Source organism: Thalassophryne amazonica, chromosome 19, assembly GCF_902500255.1.
Source record: "Thalassophryne amazonica chromosome 19, fThaAma1.1, whole genome shotgun sequence".
NCBI classification, from domain to species: Eukaryota; Metazoa; Chordata; class Actinopteri; order Batrachoidiformes; family Batrachoididae; genus Thalassophryne; species Thalassophryne amazonica.
In genome coordinates this window covers 67,943,453-67,964,042 of record NC_047121.1, presented here as the reverse complement: position 1 = coordinate 67,964,042, position 20,590 = coordinate 67,943,453, and the positions used below count along the sequence as shown (strand labels likewise).

At 41.4% G+C, this 20,590-nt stretch overlaps 1 protein-coding gene across 1 annotated transcript in view; it reads right to left on the bottom strand.

Moving 5' to 3' along the window:
• Positions 1-139: 139 nt before the first annotated feature.
• LOC117500721 (hypoxia-inducible factor 1-alpha-like) overlaps positions 140-20,590 on the bottom strand; it is a 32,630-nt gene continuing 12,179 nt past the window's right edge. Inside the window, 15 exon segments of the mRNA XM_034159487.1 lie at positions 140-1,121; positions 2,790-2,895; positions 2,966-3,065; positions 3,160-3,395; positions 3,486-3,608; positions 3,696-3,898; positions 4,017-4,312; positions 5,602-5,749; positions 5,840-5,946; positions 6,156-6,358; positions 6,934-7,043; positions 7,536-7,620; positions 10,635-10,663; positions 10,666-10,785; positions 11,693-11,883. Coding sequence (XP_034015378.1) covers positions 958-1,121; positions 2,790-2,895; positions 2,966-3,065; positions 3,160-3,395; positions 3,486-3,608; positions 3,696-3,898; positions 4,017-4,312; positions 5,602-5,749; positions 5,840-5,946; positions 6,156-6,358; positions 6,934-7,043; positions 7,536-7,620; positions 10,635-10,663; positions 10,666-10,785; positions 11,693-11,883 — 2,221 coding nt within the window. The 3' untranslated portion in view covers positions 140-957.

Sequence of the window (20,590 nt, the reverse complement as noted above, 5' to 3'; positions counted from 1 at the left end):
TGAATCCCCACGTTGTTGTATTTCAAGTCTGCACTGTTGTTAAAAGAACTTTTCTACACCAACAAAATAAACTGTAATGTAATGATTTGTTTGTATAACCCCAAAACAGCTTATATACTTTAAATGAATGACACTTCAATATATTGTAATAAAGACTTTTAATGTTAGACAGCAACAAGAAGCTTGAGACCCGATGATGTGGTGTGATTCAATCATTAACAGAGCAATCTGACAAGCCACAGGAGCCGTTGTCATCACAAGTGAAATGAACTGATGAAAGCCTCATTCATTTTAGTAAAGACAGTCAAAGCTGCGAAGTCACAAAAGACATAATGTAAAGTAACACAGTAAACAAAGTGACATGTACTGGACTGCTACACATTTAAATGCATTTACTGCAAAGACTGACAGCTATTAAATTGAGATAATATTAAAACCACTTTAGGCTTAAAGAATATTTATTATCCTGGTCTAAAGATATCTTGTTTAGGAGTACTACAACATACAAGTTATGGGAAAAAAATAAAACTGTTAAAATCCTGTTGAAACTACTTTAAAAAGGCTTAATATATATTGCTGGTAATATTTTTCTTTAAGAAAATATAAATTGTGCGACTGAAGCTTACAATACATTGCTGGCAGTAGCGCCAGGTTCTGTGGTGACCTGCTGGAAAAGGCTCATCAGTAGAGGCGCTGTGTGCTGAGACTCCCCTGGGGAAAAAAGAAAAAAACACCTGGACATCCCTTGATGTCTGAATTCTTTGCACTAAAACCATGATGCTGTGACTCTGTTTGTCACAAGTGGAATGCTGCAGATATCACATGTGCGTGCCAACAGCAGCCAAACTACAATCAAATTTATACACAAATAAGGAAAGGACAAAGGACGCTGGGAGGGAGTGTGGAGGAGAAACTGTAGTGTCCATTCTAATCCAGCAGGGGGCAGACCAAACGGACTCAGTTGACATGGTCCAGAGCACGGAGCAGCTCCTCTCCCTGCAGGAGGTACTGCCGACCCTGTAAGGGGGCGTTGACCTCACAATCGTAGCGGGTAAGCTGTGGCAAGGTGAAGAGACAACTGTTGCCGTCTGATGTAGTGCCGAGCAGACTCCTCGCCAAATCTGAGAAAGAACCGGATCTGTTAGAGGTGCCTTACATTTCAGGAGGTGCATTCAGATAAAATACATTTAACACTAAGTACAGATTTCCACAAAAGTTATTAGGCGGGTTTCCATAAAACAGGAATGGATAAACTATTCCCACTATTATAGGTAGGTGTGCACATAACTGGTGCTCAGGTGCTATAAATGGTAAATGGACTGCATTTATATAGCGCTTTTCCATCTGCATCAGACGCTCAAAGCGCTTTACATTTATGCCTCACATTCACCCCGATGTCAGGGTGCTGCCATACAAGGCGCTCACTACACACCGGGAGCAACAGGGGATTAAAGGCCTTGCCCAAGGGCCGTTAGTGATTTTCCAGTCAGGCGGGGATTTGAACCCATGATCTTCTGGACTCAAGCCCAACACCTTAACCACTAGACCATCACCTCCCCATATATAACAGCAGGATGCAATTTTCTGACATTGTCATTGCTTACCTCCATGTTTTCTGCTGCACATTTATTTTTAGCATGCATACGTGTCAGTTATTTGCATGCCTAATTACACTGGTCAACAACAACAAAATTTTCTTGAGTGAACTTTGACTACTGTTTCAAGGTCATTTTGGGGTGCTGAATCTGAATCTGATCTCAGATTTCCTCTATCACATCACTTTTTTTTTTTTGCAATCTGCACGTTCCTTATTGATAGATTACACAAAAGTTGCTCATTCACTCGAGAGTTTGACGCCACTAATCAAGCACAAAAGCAACTTCAAAAGCATAGTTTTAAACCAGATTGGTGAAATATGGACAAGAGCTGCAATATTGTTTATGGCGCTGAAGAGGTGTGCGAGACTTCAGCTTTTGCTTCAATGCTTGATACGGGGACTATGTTTTCATATCTCAAAAACGTGATGTGATTGGCAAAAATTAACACCAGATTAGGATTCAGTGCCCACAAATTACCCAACATCTGTTGAAAAACTCCATGCAAGAAAAATCGTGTTGGCCAGTGTTATAGGTCACATGAGGTACAGAAAAGACACAAGAAATTCTAAAATTTTTAGTCTAGTACATTAGGATGGAGTAAGCAACAGATCGTTTGATAAATATTATAAAATATGACATTACAGCAATATGGGATTAGACAAATGGCAATATTTATCAGGAATCCATCCACTGCTGCGGCCAATTACAGTTCTCACTGTCGGTAATTATCGCAAGAGGACAAAATCCACTCGCATTCCTTCACTCAGTGTTTTGTTGACATTCTGAAAACGTTACTTAATTTTTGTGCAAATTTGTCATGGAAACCAAGCTAGTGCTGATATCTTGAGGATAATAACTTAATGATGAAAAATAGTGCCAGACAAGTCATTTTTTCAAAAACTTAGCAGAGGGAGCAGAGGTCATTAACTTCATGTCTCAGTTCCAAACTGTATTTGATCAACACAAAGCGTAAATGTTATGCGATAATTGTGTGAATTTATTCAGCATAGGATTTAACTCTTTTTCTGTATGCATTGTTTCCAGAGCGGGATTCTAATGGAGATGCCACAGTGTGTCCCTGCTGTGTTTTTTTTTTTTTCTTCTTCTTCACAGCAACTTCAAGAGCGCTAATGTGGGAAATCTGCATCAGAGGCTATGTGATGTGGTCTTACCCAGATGAAGATTATTCACCTGTAGGCAGTAGAATGATGGTCCTTGGTGCGATTGTGGCAGTTTTCGCCGACTCAGAGGCTTTCAGTTTTTTCCCTTGCTGCAGCTGTTCTTGGGGAAAAGCTCCCTGGACAAAAACAGACATTCAGAAATCTGAAGTCTAAAATGTGATCCAAGTTTGGAAGCAAAGAACTTACTTGTCCTGTGTCCTCCTTTGAGCCCTCTAGTTTTCTTTTGCGCTGTACGTTCTGAGCTGCCAGGGACTGGAGCGAGACTTCCTTGTCCAGCAATAAGGTCCTGAGGACAGTGATACTGATGCTGAGCTAAGCAGGAAAAACAACAGGAATGTCACATATTCCAGAGAAGACTGTGCAGGTTCGTAAGACTTTACCTCTTAGCAAGGATTGTGGCAAGATGAGGGGCGCTTTCTGGCTCAGGGGAAGCTGCGACTGAGGAAGCTGTAGAACTGCCTGGTGAGCTGAAAGGGGAGCTGGGATAGCTGTGGACAGGAGTGCTCTGAAGAGAATGGTCTGGTCCACGTAGAGGCTCTTCTGGAGTCAAACCACGCAGCTGAAAGTCATCATCCATGGGGATGTACGGAGCTAACGTCTCCAAATCTTCCATTTCCTGTAAGGCGGGTGGGGACTATGAATCACTGCACTGGATAAACAATGAGAACTATTTAACAGCAGTAAAATCTATAATTTAACGTTGTACCTGGGTGCTTAATGAGGTCTTGGGCTCTGTATCAATGGCAAACAGCCTCTCCACAGAGTCTAGTTTGAAATCGGAGTTCATGTCTGTGTCCATGGAAAAACAAAAGTCTAGTGGACTTGCCGGCTAAAGAGGACAGAGACCAAATGTTAGTTATTTATTGTCTGAAATTCAAATGCCACTCATTCTAAGGCTTGTGGGTTTTAGTCTGACCTGTGGCGATCTGTGGCTGCTTGGTGTTGTGGATGGGGTTTGACCAAATGTCTCAGTCTTTTCGATCACAGAGGTGTCAGTGCTGACGTGGAGAGGCTCACTGGGTGGCAACGGAGAAAGAGGCAGAGCCAGTTTGTCACTGGAGGCTGGAAGCATTACATCGTTGTAGAGGTGGACATCGTTCAGGAGCTGGGTTTCAGAATCTGCCGCAAGATCAAAGTGCTTTAAATCACCCCGTATATAAATACATGAAAAATGCCTGACGATGATGTTCACAATGAGACTGAGGACAGCTTTGAGTGTATGTATGAGACCACAAACCAGGGCAGCTGAAGTCCAGGGAGATGATTGTGTCTCCGGCGGCTGGAGCCAGCAGGGTGAGGGCCTCAGGTTCTTCCTTCAGCTGCTCGTACAGGCTGTCCTGTGGGCTGTTTTGTCCCATCTGGCTGAACAGCTTGATCACATCCAGATCAGGGCCTTTCTCCTCCTTCAACACCGCTGGAGGCATGTCTGCGTAGTCAGTTTCTCCTTTTTCTTTCTCCTGCGGCTCCTCCTTTACTGGTCTCACATCTTCAGTTTGTTCCAAAGACAAGACCAGTTTCTCTTCCTGGACATCACTGTAGGAGAGAAGTCAGAATTGTGTGGTCACATTAATCACCTCCACCAGTGTTTGCTTGATTGCTATTTGATAGTCAGTTAGTGAGTTACTCAGCCAGTAGGTTCTCACATCAACACAGGTTTCTAAGACATTTGGTGGAACATTAGACCTTGGGCCAAGGAAGGGCCAATTCAGAGATAAGGTGCAGATCTTTCATTTGATCCTCATACTGTCTTTGGCTACTTTGATCCTGATCAACAGACAGACCCTGGCTTCTTTGATCCATATCAAGGGGTCGTGGCTGCCTTTAATCCAAGTTAAATAGTGGATCCTTGTTCTTTGACCCTGATTTCTTTGATTCTGATCCTGTTTACCTGCCTGTAATCGCATAGTAGCTAACAGTAAATGAGGCAACCTGAAATGAAGCTCAATGGCTTAGAGTAAATAAGGGATTTAGGGTAACAGTACCAAAGTAAATGTAACAGATTAACCTGTGAGTAACTGACTGTAATCAGATTCCTGTAACTAAGTAACTTGAAAGTAGTAGAAAATCAATGAATAAGGGTAACAATTAGAGGATAACTAACTTGGAGTGGCTATGGGTAACTGAGTAAACAGCAGCAAATGGGTAACTCGGGTGTGTCTGCAACTGGGTGACTTGAAGAATAACTGAGAAGCTGGAATTTAACAACCCCAAATTAAAAGAGTAACTATCTACCTGTAACTGAGCAACATAACAGATTCATTTCATCCTGATCAAGGGGCAGATCGTGCTTTAGATCTTTGATCCCAATTAAAGTTATCAAATGTCTCCAATCAGGATGTGATATTATAATGAAAATGTCAAAGGAACAACCATCAAAATATGAAATCACACATATGTGTTTTATTATTATTCTCAAGGTGCAGCCAGTGGTCAAGATGTGACTGTGTGAGCAGTCAGTCAGGCAACATATCACTTGTGAGTGACATAACTTCAGTTTTACTGGCCTGACTGTCACCAAACTTTGTATGTGCATGACACAGTGACCATCAAGAAATCTATTGATTTTGAGGTCAAAATCACAAAACTGCATTTAGAAAATGTCTTCTGTACAAATGTGCTACTTGTCACTGGTAAGCATATTGACATTTGCTCATGCCACCATGGGTTAGTGCACACAATCTGCTTATTTAAATAAAAAAAATTGCTTAAAACGCTGTTCTTTCCGAACTCTGAACTCTTTGAACTTTCACCTCTTATGTTCATATGCAATTTAAAAGTCAGACATCTAAAACTACTTGACAAATTAAGAGCCTCTAAAGTACCTGAGCACAAAGTTGACACAGACAACACACTGTGGCTGAGAGTTCTTATTGCTGTAGATGACAGTAGCCTGAGTTTCCACCCACACGAAGCCTCCCCTCTTTGCCAACATCCGGTATTGACCTGTGCTGACTTGACCCTTTGCAAATACTAAGAAAAAAAAAAATATTGGTTAGATTATCATGTGTAGATCGTCACTGATTTTCAACATCACTTGTTAAGTAATGCACTCATGCTTACAGTTGTGATGAGATTTGGTGAGATGGACCGAGTCCAGGGCATGGTAATACTCATATACAGAACGGTTCAACAAGTCATCTGGGTCATAACCCATGAGTTCAGTGATCCTACAGAGACAACAGAAATTATTTTTAAATCACAAGGTGACGAATTATTACATCAAGCTTCTGTAGTGTCTCCATTGAACACTAGGTGGCTCTGCATGACTACAAGAGGAAACTACAAGCACTTGGGAGTAAGAAGCTGAAGTAGGGTGTTTTATCCACACATGTAAGCTTCTTTAGGATAAAATACCCACTCAGACATCCACACTGACCTTTCGTCACAGTATGTAAACTTCATGTCCATCGTGTGCCGACTGAGGAAAGTCTTGGTGTCCAGAGGAGCCTCAATGTTGGAGGGGTGTGGGATAGGGTCGCAGATCAAAACCAAATAGGGCGAAGGTGGTTGTATTTGCCCATTGGGAGTCTGTTCAGTGACGCTTTCATGTACATGCAAATGACCTGAACAATGTAGCACCTAGAAAATATAGCAGGAGGGTAGCAACTATTTGACACCTCAGCGATCACAAATGACACAGTGTGTCAGACATGTTAAACATAACTGTCTCAGAATAAATAGTGAACAAGTGGTTCAGCTTCATTAATATGGATAATTTTTTTCTCCAGGACTCTGAAGGTTGTGTTCAGATTACTGCAATCTGGACTGTGGAAATCTCTACCACCCCAGAACTGTGGATAGCACTATAACCGCATCCCCAAACTTGCTCGCATTAGCCATGCTATTAGCTGCACTTATGTCATACTTCAGTCTATTTTATAAGACACATTTAAAGGGGGTGTATTCCAATGTAGGTTCATGTTTTGTTTTGTTTTTTTTTAACTTTGCTCTCGACAAGAAAGGAATTTGTTGTTGGAAATTCTGACACGTTTGTTATTGTCATTAACCTGTCCTCCGTTGCTACACTGAGTATGTTAATTGTGTGCGTACAAAGGTCTGTGTTTGCGCATTTTAAGGTAAATACATTTCAACTTTCAATATGGTGCAAAATATGTTTATCTGTGATAATGTGAATACAGCTTAAAGGCTTTTACCTTCCACGTAGCGGATTTGACATTGACAGTGCGGCCCCGGCTCGTCAGTGTGCATTTCATTCGAAGGAAAAAACTGCGCTCTGTGTTTGTTTCCTTGGACTTCTTGGAGCCTGGAATCACAAGAAATCCATTTGTTTGTTCCAGTCTTGGCCAGTAACATTGTTTCAAGTTGTTACTAAAAAAGTGTTTAGTGTAACATTGTTTACCCAACAAACATTAGCTTTCATGTGCATGCAAAGAAAAGACAGAGCTGCAATAAAGAACAAAAAATGTAATAAAAGAAGTGGAGCCACCAGCTGTTAGGGCAGACGTCACAATGATTAAAGTGCAGTACTAAGCGAGTGTTCAAGCAGCATCTGCTGACAACAAATGATGCCAGGAATTACAGTGCAAATACAGTATAAATGGAAGCCTTGGAAGATGAAACTGAATATGGTAAACAAACATAAACTGCCATCAAAAGCAAATGAGACCATGATGCAGCACTGTTACAAGGTCAACAAAGTTCACCATCTGACTTTAATCACTCTTCACTGTCAAATAAGAAAACCAGAAGTGTTCTGACAGAACGGGACTGCTGGCTGATGGCTGTCCTGTCTCACCTGTTCTGTGAACCAGCAGCTCCCTCAGTTCCTCCTGGTCACAAGGGTGTGTAAAGTCAAACACACTGTGTCCAGTCAGGTCAAACTGCAAAGAAGGAGCAGAAGACAGAACATGAGCACATCTCTGATTCATTTCAGAAAACTAAACTCAGACTTTTGCAAACACGTTTTAAGAATTTTTGCTTGCACTACAATTGAAAGTCATAAACTTGTCTGAAGTGGCTGAGTGTTCCACTTTTATTTATTTTTTTAAAACAGAGCCTTCGACCATAAAAAAAAAAAAGCCAATGAGTAGATGGTGGTGGGGAAAAACAAGTGCTCTCTGGTAGCTTCTGCCACATCCTGAGTGTCATATTTTAAGTTTTATTTGCTTGTATAGAATTATTTTTTTCACTTGCATTTATCTACAACTGCAACATTTTCTAATGGTGTTTGTAGCGAAACCTGGAAACCGTCACATCATGTTGTAGACCTTACGAGTACCCCTTCACCAGAACCATGAGAATGTGGCTTCTTTTTAATACTCTGCAGAATGCTGCCTGGCTTTGTAACATATCTGCATTATTACTAGCACAGTTTTTGTGTATCCAAGGTTTTCATGTATCCCATAATCCCTTGCGCGCCAGAGAGTCGCTGCAGTCAAAACAGAGAATCCACATGATGACAATTGTAATGAATATTATACTACAAAAATGTAAATTTTTTATGCTTTTCGTAACGTTAATAAAAGACTGCATGCATGATACCCTGAAAACTTGCTAAAACAATTATAACGAATAATCTGTGTCTGATACATTTAATCTGCGTGGAATTTAATAAACGCAAACCGAATTTCAGACATACGAGGTCTATTAGATAAGTATCCGACCTCATTATTTTTTTCAAAAACCATATGGATTTGAATCACGTGTGATTGCGTCAGACAAGCTTGAACCCTCGTGCGCATGCGTGAGTTTGCAGCATGGCACAAAGCAACGCTGTGATGAAGCCTCACGGGACATGTTTTGGCATGTCCAGGCACATCCACAATTTCTCGGATAATCACTTGATGGAAAAACCACCGACAGCTGTCTGAACGCCATCTCAAAGCCGTCCTGTGAGACCAAAACGGAGGTGGTTTTGTCTCGCTCCAGTAGCGAACCCATCGTGACACGCGAAGCCTCCGTACGGCTTTCCATGACAAAATCTCTTATTAAAAGTGAAATCTGCCGGAAAATGGTTGATGTCCAGCTCTTGTGATAACCAGAGAAATGGCACACGGTGGTCACGGATCCAGACAGCCATCCGTTTAGAAATGAAATAGTTGTTCAGCCTATCGATGGCGGCTTCGGAGCGCGGCGCGCCCCACAGCCGCTGGGGGCTGTTCTTAAAGCGACAGTAACACTCCTTATTCTCTACCAAGCCCGTAACGTTTTCACCGAAAGCCAGATAAATTTTTCTAATGTTTCCAGCTGCTTGTCTCTAACAGTTTCTGAAAAAATTCTGATGGAAAAAAAGCCCAAATCATTTCGCCATTTCCTGACAATGAAAATCCACCGAGGGGGTGGACCACTCCTCACTCAAAGGCGAATGACGCAACCGACAGGCGTGGAAAAACTCACATGCGCACGAGGGTTCAAGCTTGTCTGACGCAATCACACGTGATTCAAATCCATATGGTTTTTGAAAAAAATAATAAGGTCGGATACTTTTCTAATAGACCTCGTATTTGTATATTAGTCTGGAACAAAGAGGACAAACAGTGTTGTAAAAAACAATAATCAATACGTTAAAGAGCAAACTTCACTTTCCCCCAGAACGACATGATCAGGAAGTGATTGTAGCTCACAGCAACTCCCATTGAAATAACGGGAGAGACAGACTGTGATTCTCGCATGTTTACACAAAACAAACGCAATAACGTCTATAAACCCAGAGAATATATTCATGAGAGTTTTAGGCACAATATAAAAATAGTTTTAGATTGCAATGTTAATGCTGTTGTCCGTGTGCAGCGGTTAAAGTGCAGCGTGATCAGAGTGTCTCAATGTTACTGAGATCTCGCAGCGCGGCGACCTCTGAGGTTTTGCGGGATTTGAAACCTGAAAAGGGCGGATGTGTGTGGCTTTGGACATTGGTTATGGCGTGTAGTATGTGCAGTGTGGAATACTGACTAAGTTTTTTTTTTTTTTACTTTTTACACTTGCACTTCAATAAAAGTATGACATTACACAAGAACTATCATTATTTTGCCAAGAGTATTTTTCAGGGCTGGTGGCATTCAGAGCAAAAAACATAACCAAAGCAACAACTCAAATCATGAAATGATTTGCAAAATACAAATGGTTAAAGTTGTACCGCCTCTGGAGTTTTTAAGATTTACGTCATAAAAAGAGTTTTCTTTAACACCACTATAATTTTATTCCTTAGCATTTAAATAAGGGATTCATAATAATTATATTGCCAATATGATTAAAATTTGCACTGTCTGGAAACAATTTAGAATTCCTCCCCCTAAAGGGGAAAATTTCAAGTGATTGGGCGGCCATGTCTTGCATTTCATAAAGACGTCATAGATCACGTGGGGTTCCCTGATATGCGCAAGGGATGCTGGGAAGGACACAGCAAAATCACTTTAAAACAAAACTATTAAAGTCAACAAAAGTGAATAATTAAGCTGTATAAACCAGTCTTTCACTTGTGAAAAGGTATGAAATATGTTAAACAGTGTTTTCTGTGTAGGCTCTCAGTTGTTCCAGGTGGTTTCCATAGTAACGAAGCTTGAATCTTCGACTGGTCTCGCGTCAACAACCCAGTCCAGTCGAAGATTCAAGCTTCTTTACTATGTTAACAGTGGTTAAAAATATTATGATTTTAATAGGAGGCGGTTCATCATATGCACTGTAGATGGCAGCCATGCCGGCCGCCACCACTTCAGAATTCTCTGTTCAAATATAAAAGATTTTTAAAAACCCATTTCAAAACTCTACAGAACACTTTGTCCTTAGCCTCATTTTATATTTCTCAGACCCAATACTTTTCAATTTTATAGCGTGCTATGAATCACTTTGTTATCGGGGGTCACTTTGTCTATTGAGTAGTAGGGCGCACTGGACCAACCTGTGCCAGCCCGAGGCATTTGCTGACATCTCTGAGAGATAGATCATATCTCCGTCTTCGGACAGCACTATGAGGAAGCCCTCCAGAGCTTTCAGGTAGGAGCTGTTCAGTTGCATATCCAGCTCAGTTTCCTTCATTTCCTTGGGCTTATCTAGAGATGACAACAGAAAGTGGACATTCAGGATTCCATTAATCAATCACAATGTGTGCATCACATGCAGAGCAACTACAACATGATGTTTATATGCACGTGTGAGGCAGCTGATTTCCTGCTGGATTCTTCAATTACAATCTTAAACTGCACTCACTCTCAATTAAGTCTTTCTTCCACTAATTAATTATTTACATTCCTGAAATGTACCAACTATCCTCAAGATGGAACAACAGAAATGCTATGAAATTTTTATATGCTGCTTCACTTTTAAAATGATCCACTGTCAAGACTGGAATGACTGCTACAGCACAAATGAAGAACCATTTTGACAGGTTTTAGAATGTTTCCTGTTTTCATTTCACCATGATCACTCTAGAAACATAAGTATCAACCTTGGGTCCTGCATGGCAACCACAGACAATTAGTCCATCTTCACCTCTGAAAAGTACCAATAAACATTTATCTGCTGCAGGCAGGTGAAATGTGGGCATCCCACTTGGTGTTTTTGCAGTTGCTGCGATCCTCAACTCTGAGGCACCTGTAAGCATGTACAGAGAACCACGCCACATGGCCAAAATGCCGAAGATGACTTGAGTGGTACGTTTCATCTGAGTACTCCTAAGTAACCATTGTTTTGACAGTCATTCTAGTGGTACCCATGGATCTTGAGACCTCGTACCAAAGACGCAGTCACTGGTTTGCTTCCAAGTCTCACAATCATACAGTAAGACAGGAAAGAGCAGGACCCTGAGCTACCCACTTTGGCAGGTTATAGATTCCAGGTCGTTTCAAACTGCCTTCCCCGTGAGGTGGTTTGCTTGACTAAAGTAAACATACGCATATGTCTTTATGGAAAGTCAAATCCTTCACCAAGTGCCAAGGGACATCTACAGGAGATACTGACCAGTTGTGAGAAGTTTCCTCACACGCAGGTAACTGATTGTGAGCCTCATGATGGAAGCCTTATCCAGGCTGGAGGTGACGTTGTGAGGCAGGGGCAGCTGTTGGGCCAACTCGTAGAAAACCTCTGACTCTTTCCCACGCCGACATCGTGCAGCATCCCTTGACTTCTCCTTCCTCCGCTCCGAGCTCACTCTGTGGGAGACAACTTGTGGGTCAGCCACAGTGTAGCAACAGACTGGTTTTGAAGTTAAGCTTTGTTCAGAGGGCAAGTTCAAATCATTCATTCATTTTCTATACCAGCTTACGCCAATCAAGGGCCACTGGGGGGCTGGAGCCTATCCCAGCAATCATATGGTGGCGAGAGACTGAGTACACCCCGAACAAGATGCAGGGTCACATACAGACAGACAAACCTATTCACACTCACACCTACGGTCAATTTAAAGTTTCCAATTCAACTAACCTGCATGTCTTTGGCAGTGAGAGGAAGTCGGAGCACCCAGAGAGAACCCATGTTCCCCACACAGGGAGAACATGCATGCAAACGCCACAAAAAAAGACCAGGTGTGAAGCCATCCCAGGATGTTTTTGCAAAGAGGCAACAGTGTTAACCGGTTGCCACTGTGCCATTCCAGTTCAAATCAGATATATAGCAAATATGATCTCACTGTCTGACTGTCCACTTTACATATAGCAAGTGAAAAAATCTGATCCGTGTATCATACAAAACAAGCTCTGATCCACATTGGGTGCTAGAATAATGATACAACCAGAGGCAATTTCTCTAAGAATGCAAGGGAAGCTCAGCTTCCCCTAAAATGTCAAAAATTAAATGGTCAAATATGTACAGCTGTGTAACATTTCATTGACTAGAAATGCATTAAAACACGTTCATCTCAAAGACTAGTTCCTTCAGAATCAGCTACTTATCACAAAGCAACTGACTCGATTTTGTTAACTTCTCATCCATTCTCATAGTGTCAATGTCATCGATTTCAAGAAATCCTTTTCTTATACAGTCTGTGGTCAATGTATTTGCCCGTAGAAGCTGAGCATCTGTTCACTTCAGTGGGATTGCATGGAACTGCTTTTTTCATTCCCTCAAACTCAACGGTCACTGGATAAATGCACGATTTTGGGGGGCGGGACACCATCAATCATCGGGAGCTCAGTCCTATCGCCTAATCATCCACCGAACTCCCAGCTTTTTAAAAGGCGACTTTTCCATCCCATTACACTGAGAACGAATCCTGCTGAGAACCCTGCAGGGCAGATCAACATCTAAGATCGATTTGGTGCAAAAAGTATTTTCAGCTCTTCTGGTATGACAAAATTAGCTGGCTGAGTGGAAGTGTTGTGACAAAAATGATGCACTGTTGGCCATGCCTCTTGATGAAACCATCTCAGGGATGTCTTCTCTTGTCAAAATTCGGTTTTTGGGGATCTGTCCAACTTTGACCAGGCATATAAAAGGCATGAAAAGAGCATTGAACATGTGCATCCATGTGCCATTGAGAGGACACTGGTCAAGTCCCTAGAAAAGATGCCTACTTAGTACGATAGGGTCACACACAATTTACCTGAAAAGGAACACAGGGCAGAATTTACATATAAATAAGTTAACAAATTTTATGATGTAAGCCGTCACTATGCTTCCCCTCTTAGAAAGGCCAGCAACCGCCACTGGATACAATGTTGTACAACGGTTACATGCCTGTCACTTGACAGTATGATTTTGCAAACTCATTTCATGTTGACTGTTTCTTCTTGATTTGGAACAAGCAACAGTGAGAGGGGCGAAAGGAAGTGGCACTCATGGGAGGGGTGTGCATTTCTCAGCCATTTAAAGCTCCCCCTGCGACCTCACACAGTGATGTGAAAAGTCTCAAAACACACCCAAAAACCGATTTGAGCGTACAGACAAAAATGGATTTGCAGAAATGTGATTTGAATCGCATTTCAAACTACCTACGAATGAGGTTTCAAATGGATTTTGGGGGGGGAAAAAAAAAAAAAAAAAAAAAATTCATCCTTTGGCTGTCCAGACTTGCTCACGGAAACAAATTCAAATCAGATATGCACATAAATTGGATTTTTTTTTACTGGCAGCCTGAACAAGGCCTTCGTGTGCATGCTGTGGGCACTGACAAGGCTCCATTACAAGGGCTGGATTATGGAGCCTGGTGAGCTACGTGCAACTATATTTCTGGGAAAAAGCTGCTGCAGCAGCTGGAGTCTGCAAGAAAAACACTCACTGAGCCCATAAGCCAACCCCCATGTGACACTCGCCTGGTCACTTACATGTGTGGCTGCCTGTGATCATCTTATTGACTGCTGACCAAAAGGAAATCAGTCAGCCTCATCACACTGATTGGCTGGAAGGACCATAGATTCTCCTGTTTGTGTTTCTCTGCAGTGCCAAGCTCGAGTCCAACACCAATCATGCTGACAGTCTAGCTCAACAGCTCTGCAGATGGTGGTGATGCTGGCACCAACACAGAGTAAATAACAAACAAGAAAGTTCTTTATTTTATTCAAGAAACACTCACCATTTTTATTATGTGAAACTGGCCCCATTTTTTATTTTTTTTTTCCCCCCTAACAACTATACAGACATGAAATCTCTTAAAATTCAGTATGAACAAAGAGCATGCCACGCTAAACAGATCTTCAGAGTGGGATTATTTTAGAATGACAAGGCAGTATGCTTTCAGAACATAATAAATTATACAGGTCACAACAACATTACTCTCTTAAACTGTTTTCTATTATCACAGTGGAAATTTTGATTAATTTTAAACTATAATTACACCATCATCAACAACGGGCATTTTCAGCAAAAATGGAATTAGTCATTTGAAGCTACCAGAGTTACCTGTGCTGCTGCCTAGTGGGTAAAAATTTGCGTGTCACCACAATGCATTCTGGGACAAAGGTTGACATGTCCTGCTATATGTGATCGTGTCACTAAGTTTTGTTTATCTGGTGCACATTTAAGGTGATTTACTGGTGTTAATGGTTCAAAGGCAGCATGGTTTTGTTCTGTGAAGCTGCAGAATGTGCATCACATACAAACAAACTACTGACTGGCTATTTACCCGTGGGTGTTGAGTGAAGTGGTTTTAAGAACCAGCAGCTCAAAACAGGTGGAAAAGACTTATTAGATATAAAGAAAAATATAAAAATGGCAAGTTTATTGATAAACTAAACTTCAACAAACATTCAAGGTTGTGTTCCCACAATTTTGGCGAAGAGCAGGTTGATTTGTGTCTCAACTAGTTGCCTGGATGAGACACAAATTTTTACCCACTAGGCGGCAGCACACGTAACTCAGACAGCCTCAATTCAGGAGAAGGTCCCAGGTTCACTTCCAACCTGGTCCTTTCTACTTGGAGTTTGCACGTTCTCCCCGGGTTACTGTGAATTCCCTCCTGGTTTTGTGGCTTCTTTCGATGTGTGTTAGCCTGAAAAGTCTCTCACCCAATGACTATTGGGTTATGCTCCAGCACGACTGCTCTTTTTTAATGTTAGCACCAAGTACCGCAGCAATTTCCTAATGTTGTGAACTTGTTCACTCATATGGCAATAAAACTTTTCTGATTCTGATTCTTAAATGCCTTTTCCGTAACAACAAAACAGCATCACAAAAAGTGGACACTGGCTCCAAAGCCCTCCATTGTAACCCTAACTGAAACTGATCAGTTATGCACTCACAGCAGCGTCCAAGGCTGTGTTGTTATTTAAAGCTCTCCAACAACAAAATGGACCAGCCACCGACTATTAGTGCATGTCAAAAAAGCTCAACAGGTTTCATGACATTTTTGTGTTTGTATTTGTGTTTTATATCCTAGGTAAAATAAGGCATGAGGTGCTTTTGTTTTTAGCTCAAAAGGTTTCCGTCTAATATGACCAATGTGTACACCACACTATAACAAGGAGTAGCCCTCTGGGGTAAAGGTTTATATTTTTAAAAAGTCTGAACGTTTTGTTTCTGCGAGCTGTGACTTGAGCCCTGATATGTACAAGTCTGCAATCATACACAAGTCCTTCCAAACAGAGTGTGATATTTTCAACAACAATATTTTTATAACATTCAAACGAGGAATTACCAACAGTGTCACATTTTCTAATCAAACTACTAACACTAAGGTAAACAGAAATGAAATCAAACAATATAAAGATAATTACAATGCAGCCACAATTGTAAAGCATGACTTTCCTAAATCATACAGTTTCTTGTGGAGGGATTTGCACATGAACTCCTCCTACTATATTTGTGTCATATATTTCAACACATATCATGTCTTAATGAATAACACATAATGCAAACATAATCACAAAGTTATCTGCTGCTGTTCATTATTCAGTAACAAATGAGCCACACAGCCAAACACAAGCTGCTCTGACAGACAGAACAAATAATAATTTTTGTGTGCATGAAACCTGAACCCACGTTACGCAACCAGCTCCGTAAAGTATCAATGTACTTCTCTAAATGGAGCTGTTGGTTAATTACTGTGTAACAGAGATGTGACTCTTCGTAACCTATCCTTATCAACAGTGAACAATTCACATGCACAAGTCTTGATGCATCACGATGTACCCTATTTTCAATTTGCCACATTAGGGCTGTACCATAGCATACCGTATAAATATTTACATGACAAAAATTGTTTTTTTAATTTGATATTTCAAACTGTGCAACTTTGCATTCACATTCTCATGAACACACCACACGCCTAATCATGTCTGAATGTGACAGTAGAATGTTTTGAATTTTTTTTATAACGTTGTTTTCAGGGTGTGCAGGCCTGACAGTTGTTTATGGAGTGACTGATTACGGGAAGGTGATGGTCTAGTGGTCAAGCATTGGGCATCAGACCAGAGAATCCTCTGTTCAAAACCCAGCCAGACCGGAAAATCACCAAGGGTCCCTAGTTGCTCCCGGTGCGTAGTGAGCGCCTTGCATGGCAGCACCATGACATCAGTGTGTGAGTGTGTCTGTGTGAATGGGTGAATGTAAGGCATAATTGTAAAGCGCTTCAAGCTTCTGATGCAGATGGAAAAGCGCTATATAAATGCAGGCCATTTACCATTCTGAGTATTGATTCCAAGCCCAGGTAAATGAGGGAAGAAGCAGGAAGAGCATACATTATAAGCTTTGTCAAAACTCAGCCACATGGTTTGCACAAGCCAGCACATTTGGAGGGCAGATCCCAAGTCCAGAGAAATGAATAGGGTTGCGTCAAGAAGGGCATCCGGTGTAAATTTTGCCAAACCAAACATGCAGATCACAAATCGAATTTCCATACCAGAAGGTTTGAGGTCCAGGTTAACAGCCGCCACCGGTGCTGGTGTCCAACAGGGTGTCAGCAGATATTGGGCTACTGTTGGGCAAAGAAGATGTGGTGAGGGAGGACATGCAGGTGGTTGGTGTGACAGAAAGATGCTGAGGACAGGGTGAGATGGAGACGGAAGATCTGCTGTGGCGACCCCTAAAAGGAGCAGCCAAAAGAGGGAGATGTAAAGTTGTGTTTCCTTTTGGGAAAATAACTGCTGTCTGGATTAAGGAAACATAAAACACTGGTGAATTGATGCCTATTGAAGGGTTTGCAGGGTTCTCACCAGGATTGTTTTCACAGCATAGGGGAGAACTGAGCAATTTAATGAACTGTAGGGGGGTCCGGCGGCATCCTCCCCTGGAAAATTTAGAAATTTAGAACCCCGTGAAACACTATTTCCTGCATTATGAGGGCCAAATTTTGTGAAGTAAAGCCAAAGTTTTTTTTTTTTTTTTTTTTATCTTTGTTACAGTCTTACTTTAAAGCCAAAAGCTATTTTTTTATGGATTTGTAAAAGGTCCTGATAAATAGAGTTCAGAGAGCTACTCGACATCGACCAAGTAATGCTCAGAGACACTGTATGAGACAAGAAATAACATTTTATTCAAAACACTGCCACAATAATTCCTCTCAGAGGCACACAAAAATACATTTTCCAGTCAGCTTTACATTTGGTATACAGTGGTCCCGCATCCGTACCTCAGGAGGCAGTGAGCGAAGGGAGAGTTCTGCGTAGGGCTGCAGCTATCGATTATTTTAGTAATCGAGTATTCTATCGATTATTCTGGCAATTAATCGAGTAATCGGATAAAAAGTACTTCTGCGTTTTTAAACAACATTAATAGTCCAGGGCTCTCCTTAAGCAATGACACAATGTCACTGCGCCAAAGTGTGGGCATTTTGCTGAAATGGCGATGGGATGTGGCTTTTTGTTTTGTTTTCTCCAACTTGTAAAATGTAAGAAAGTTTTTTTTTTTTTTTTTTTTACAAAGGTTGATGGACTGGGTCCCTGCGTGATTTTTTTTTTTTTATCCCTCTTTCTCTGCAATTCAGCAGATGCATTTCAGCTGGAGGTTGAACATGCAGCCTTGCAGTCAGTTTTTTTTTTTTTTTTTTTAAGTTACCGTGTTTGTGAAGTGTTGTGTGTTGCCCAAAAAAGCAAAAATTAAAAAGTCAAACAGTGTGAATCTGAGGGAAACACAGAAGAAAGAGTCGACTTCTGCTGTTTGTCAATGTAGCCGGGGACAGAGCTGTGACTCGCCCGGTCTGAGAGCCCCTCACACTGGGCAGAGAGAGACAGCAGCCGGCCGCCGGGTCAATAGTCCCTCCCCACGTAGAGCAGACTGTGTGTTTTTTAAAACTAGACAAACACACTGCTTCGCTTTAAATGCACAGTAAGTCTATTTCAGATGATCAGCGTGGACCATCGTTCTCTTTAAAGCCTTTATTTTACTCTGTGTGTCACGTTGGAAAGCGGTAGCTATCATTGCTAATTTGATTAGCTGTTATGCTCCAGCCTTCTTCTGTTCTTTTTTTTCCTGCAGACGTTGCAGCACCATACACAGGCCTGGCATATGTACTACAAGGTAAAAAAAAACAAAAAACTTCGAGGCACAGAATTTGCCTCGAACATTTTTGTAATCGAATTATTCGAGTTACTCGACTAATCGTTTCAGCTCTAGTTCTGCGTGTGTCTGTTTATAATCTTCTCACCCAGAAGAAAAAAGAGAGTGTTTATGCAGGAGAGAAAAGTGAGAAAACGTTAATGCCTGTTTCAGAAAAGTGTATGAAGTGTGTAGTGAGGGGTTTTACAGCCTTAAAACATCTATAATAATTGCAAAAAAAATAGCGCTGACTACTTTACGGATTTCGCTTATCGCGGGTTATTTTTAGAACGTAACTCCCGCAATAAACGAGGGACCACTGTACACACTAAGCACAAAAAAGGAACTTGAACATTCAGAACTAAGCCTAGCTGAAGAGATTAACGATGTCAGGGTGCTGTCATGCCAGGTGCTCACTACACACCGGGAGCAACTAGGGGATTAAGAATCTTGCCTAAAGGCCCTTAGCGATTTTCTGGTCTGACTGGGTTTTGAACAGAGGATCCTGGATATTCACACTCACTCGACAAAAGCAAAAGTCCCAATGCAAAGTCACAGCGCTTCATTCATTCATGGCAGCGTTTACCACAGCCATCAGTTTACTCATCAGACATCTACACGCAATGAAATGAATCTTATGATCCATCAAGACTAAAATAAAATATGTTAAATTATTCCGTTTGGTGCAGAGACGGCGCGCCACAGCATGTGTGCTGGATGACATGCTCGTCAATATTTAAGTGTTCCACCTGCCAAACAAAAGGGTTCCACCAGTGGTAGAAATGCAAACCAAGCCAAACGTAACCATCCTGACCTACACAACACTGCGCAGTACCGACTCAAACCACTCGGTGGAAACGGGACTGCCAGCATACGCTGGATAAATTGTCAAGGTGGGACAGCGGCATAATTTATTACACTTACGTCTGCGTATACCAGCATTTTTATTATGGTCAGCATACGCTGGCTAAATTGTCAAGGTGTGACAGGGCCATTACAACAAGTAGTCCATGGGCCAAGCAGGTTTTCAGTACCATTTAAGGGGATGAAACGACACTTAGAATCCAGCCTCAGTGTATCATGGCCTACACAAAAATGTATGATAGCCATCCCAGGGTGGTAGCTGTAACCAGATAGGGATCAATGAAGAATTACACAGAGGTCAAACTTTAAAAATGCTCCAATCATGTTGAAAACTATATCACATTACTTGTCTGATCATAATGATTCTAAAAAGGTATAGTTTGGACTATCTATGATGGAATGTTCTGGAGTTATGGGGTCAAACAGCAAAAATGGTGACAAAGGTCAATTTCAGTTTGTACAGGGGTCAAAAGTTAAAGTTCCTCCGATTTCAGTAAAAAATGATGCAAATTATTGTTTGGGTTAATCGTAGGGGTGCCGAGAAAAAAAAAAAAAAAAAAAAATTGATTCACGTCCGAATCGCGATTCTTAATCGATCCAAAATGTCCAAGAATTGATTTTTAAAAAGCATTTTTTAAAACATTTTCTTGTTTACTCGCTGCATGTACTGTTTGTCGGGCAACGGCTGGGAGGGTCCACCATGCTTCAAACATTTGTGAGCTGCAACTTAACATGGCGGGTGAAGAGCTAATTCAGCCAGCACAGTCTTTGCTGAAGGCAAATGTTTGGGCGCATTTTGTATTTTATTATTTCCGGCGTAAGAAGGAGCTTGACATGACTTATGCAGTGTGCAAAATCTACAAAATGAAAGTCAAGTACTGTGGAAACACTTCAAATCCGCAAGCCCACATGCTACGCCATCATCCGGAGCCAAAAGAGGGGAGCAGCGGTATCTGCCGACTACTGACTAGCGCGTCGCTAAACTGCCAGCCAACTCTGAAGGAGCAAAGCAGATAAGTAAATTTACATCTAGAATCACTTGATTAACCTTGTAAAGCTCCATTTTCTTAAACAAACATTTTTAAAGTA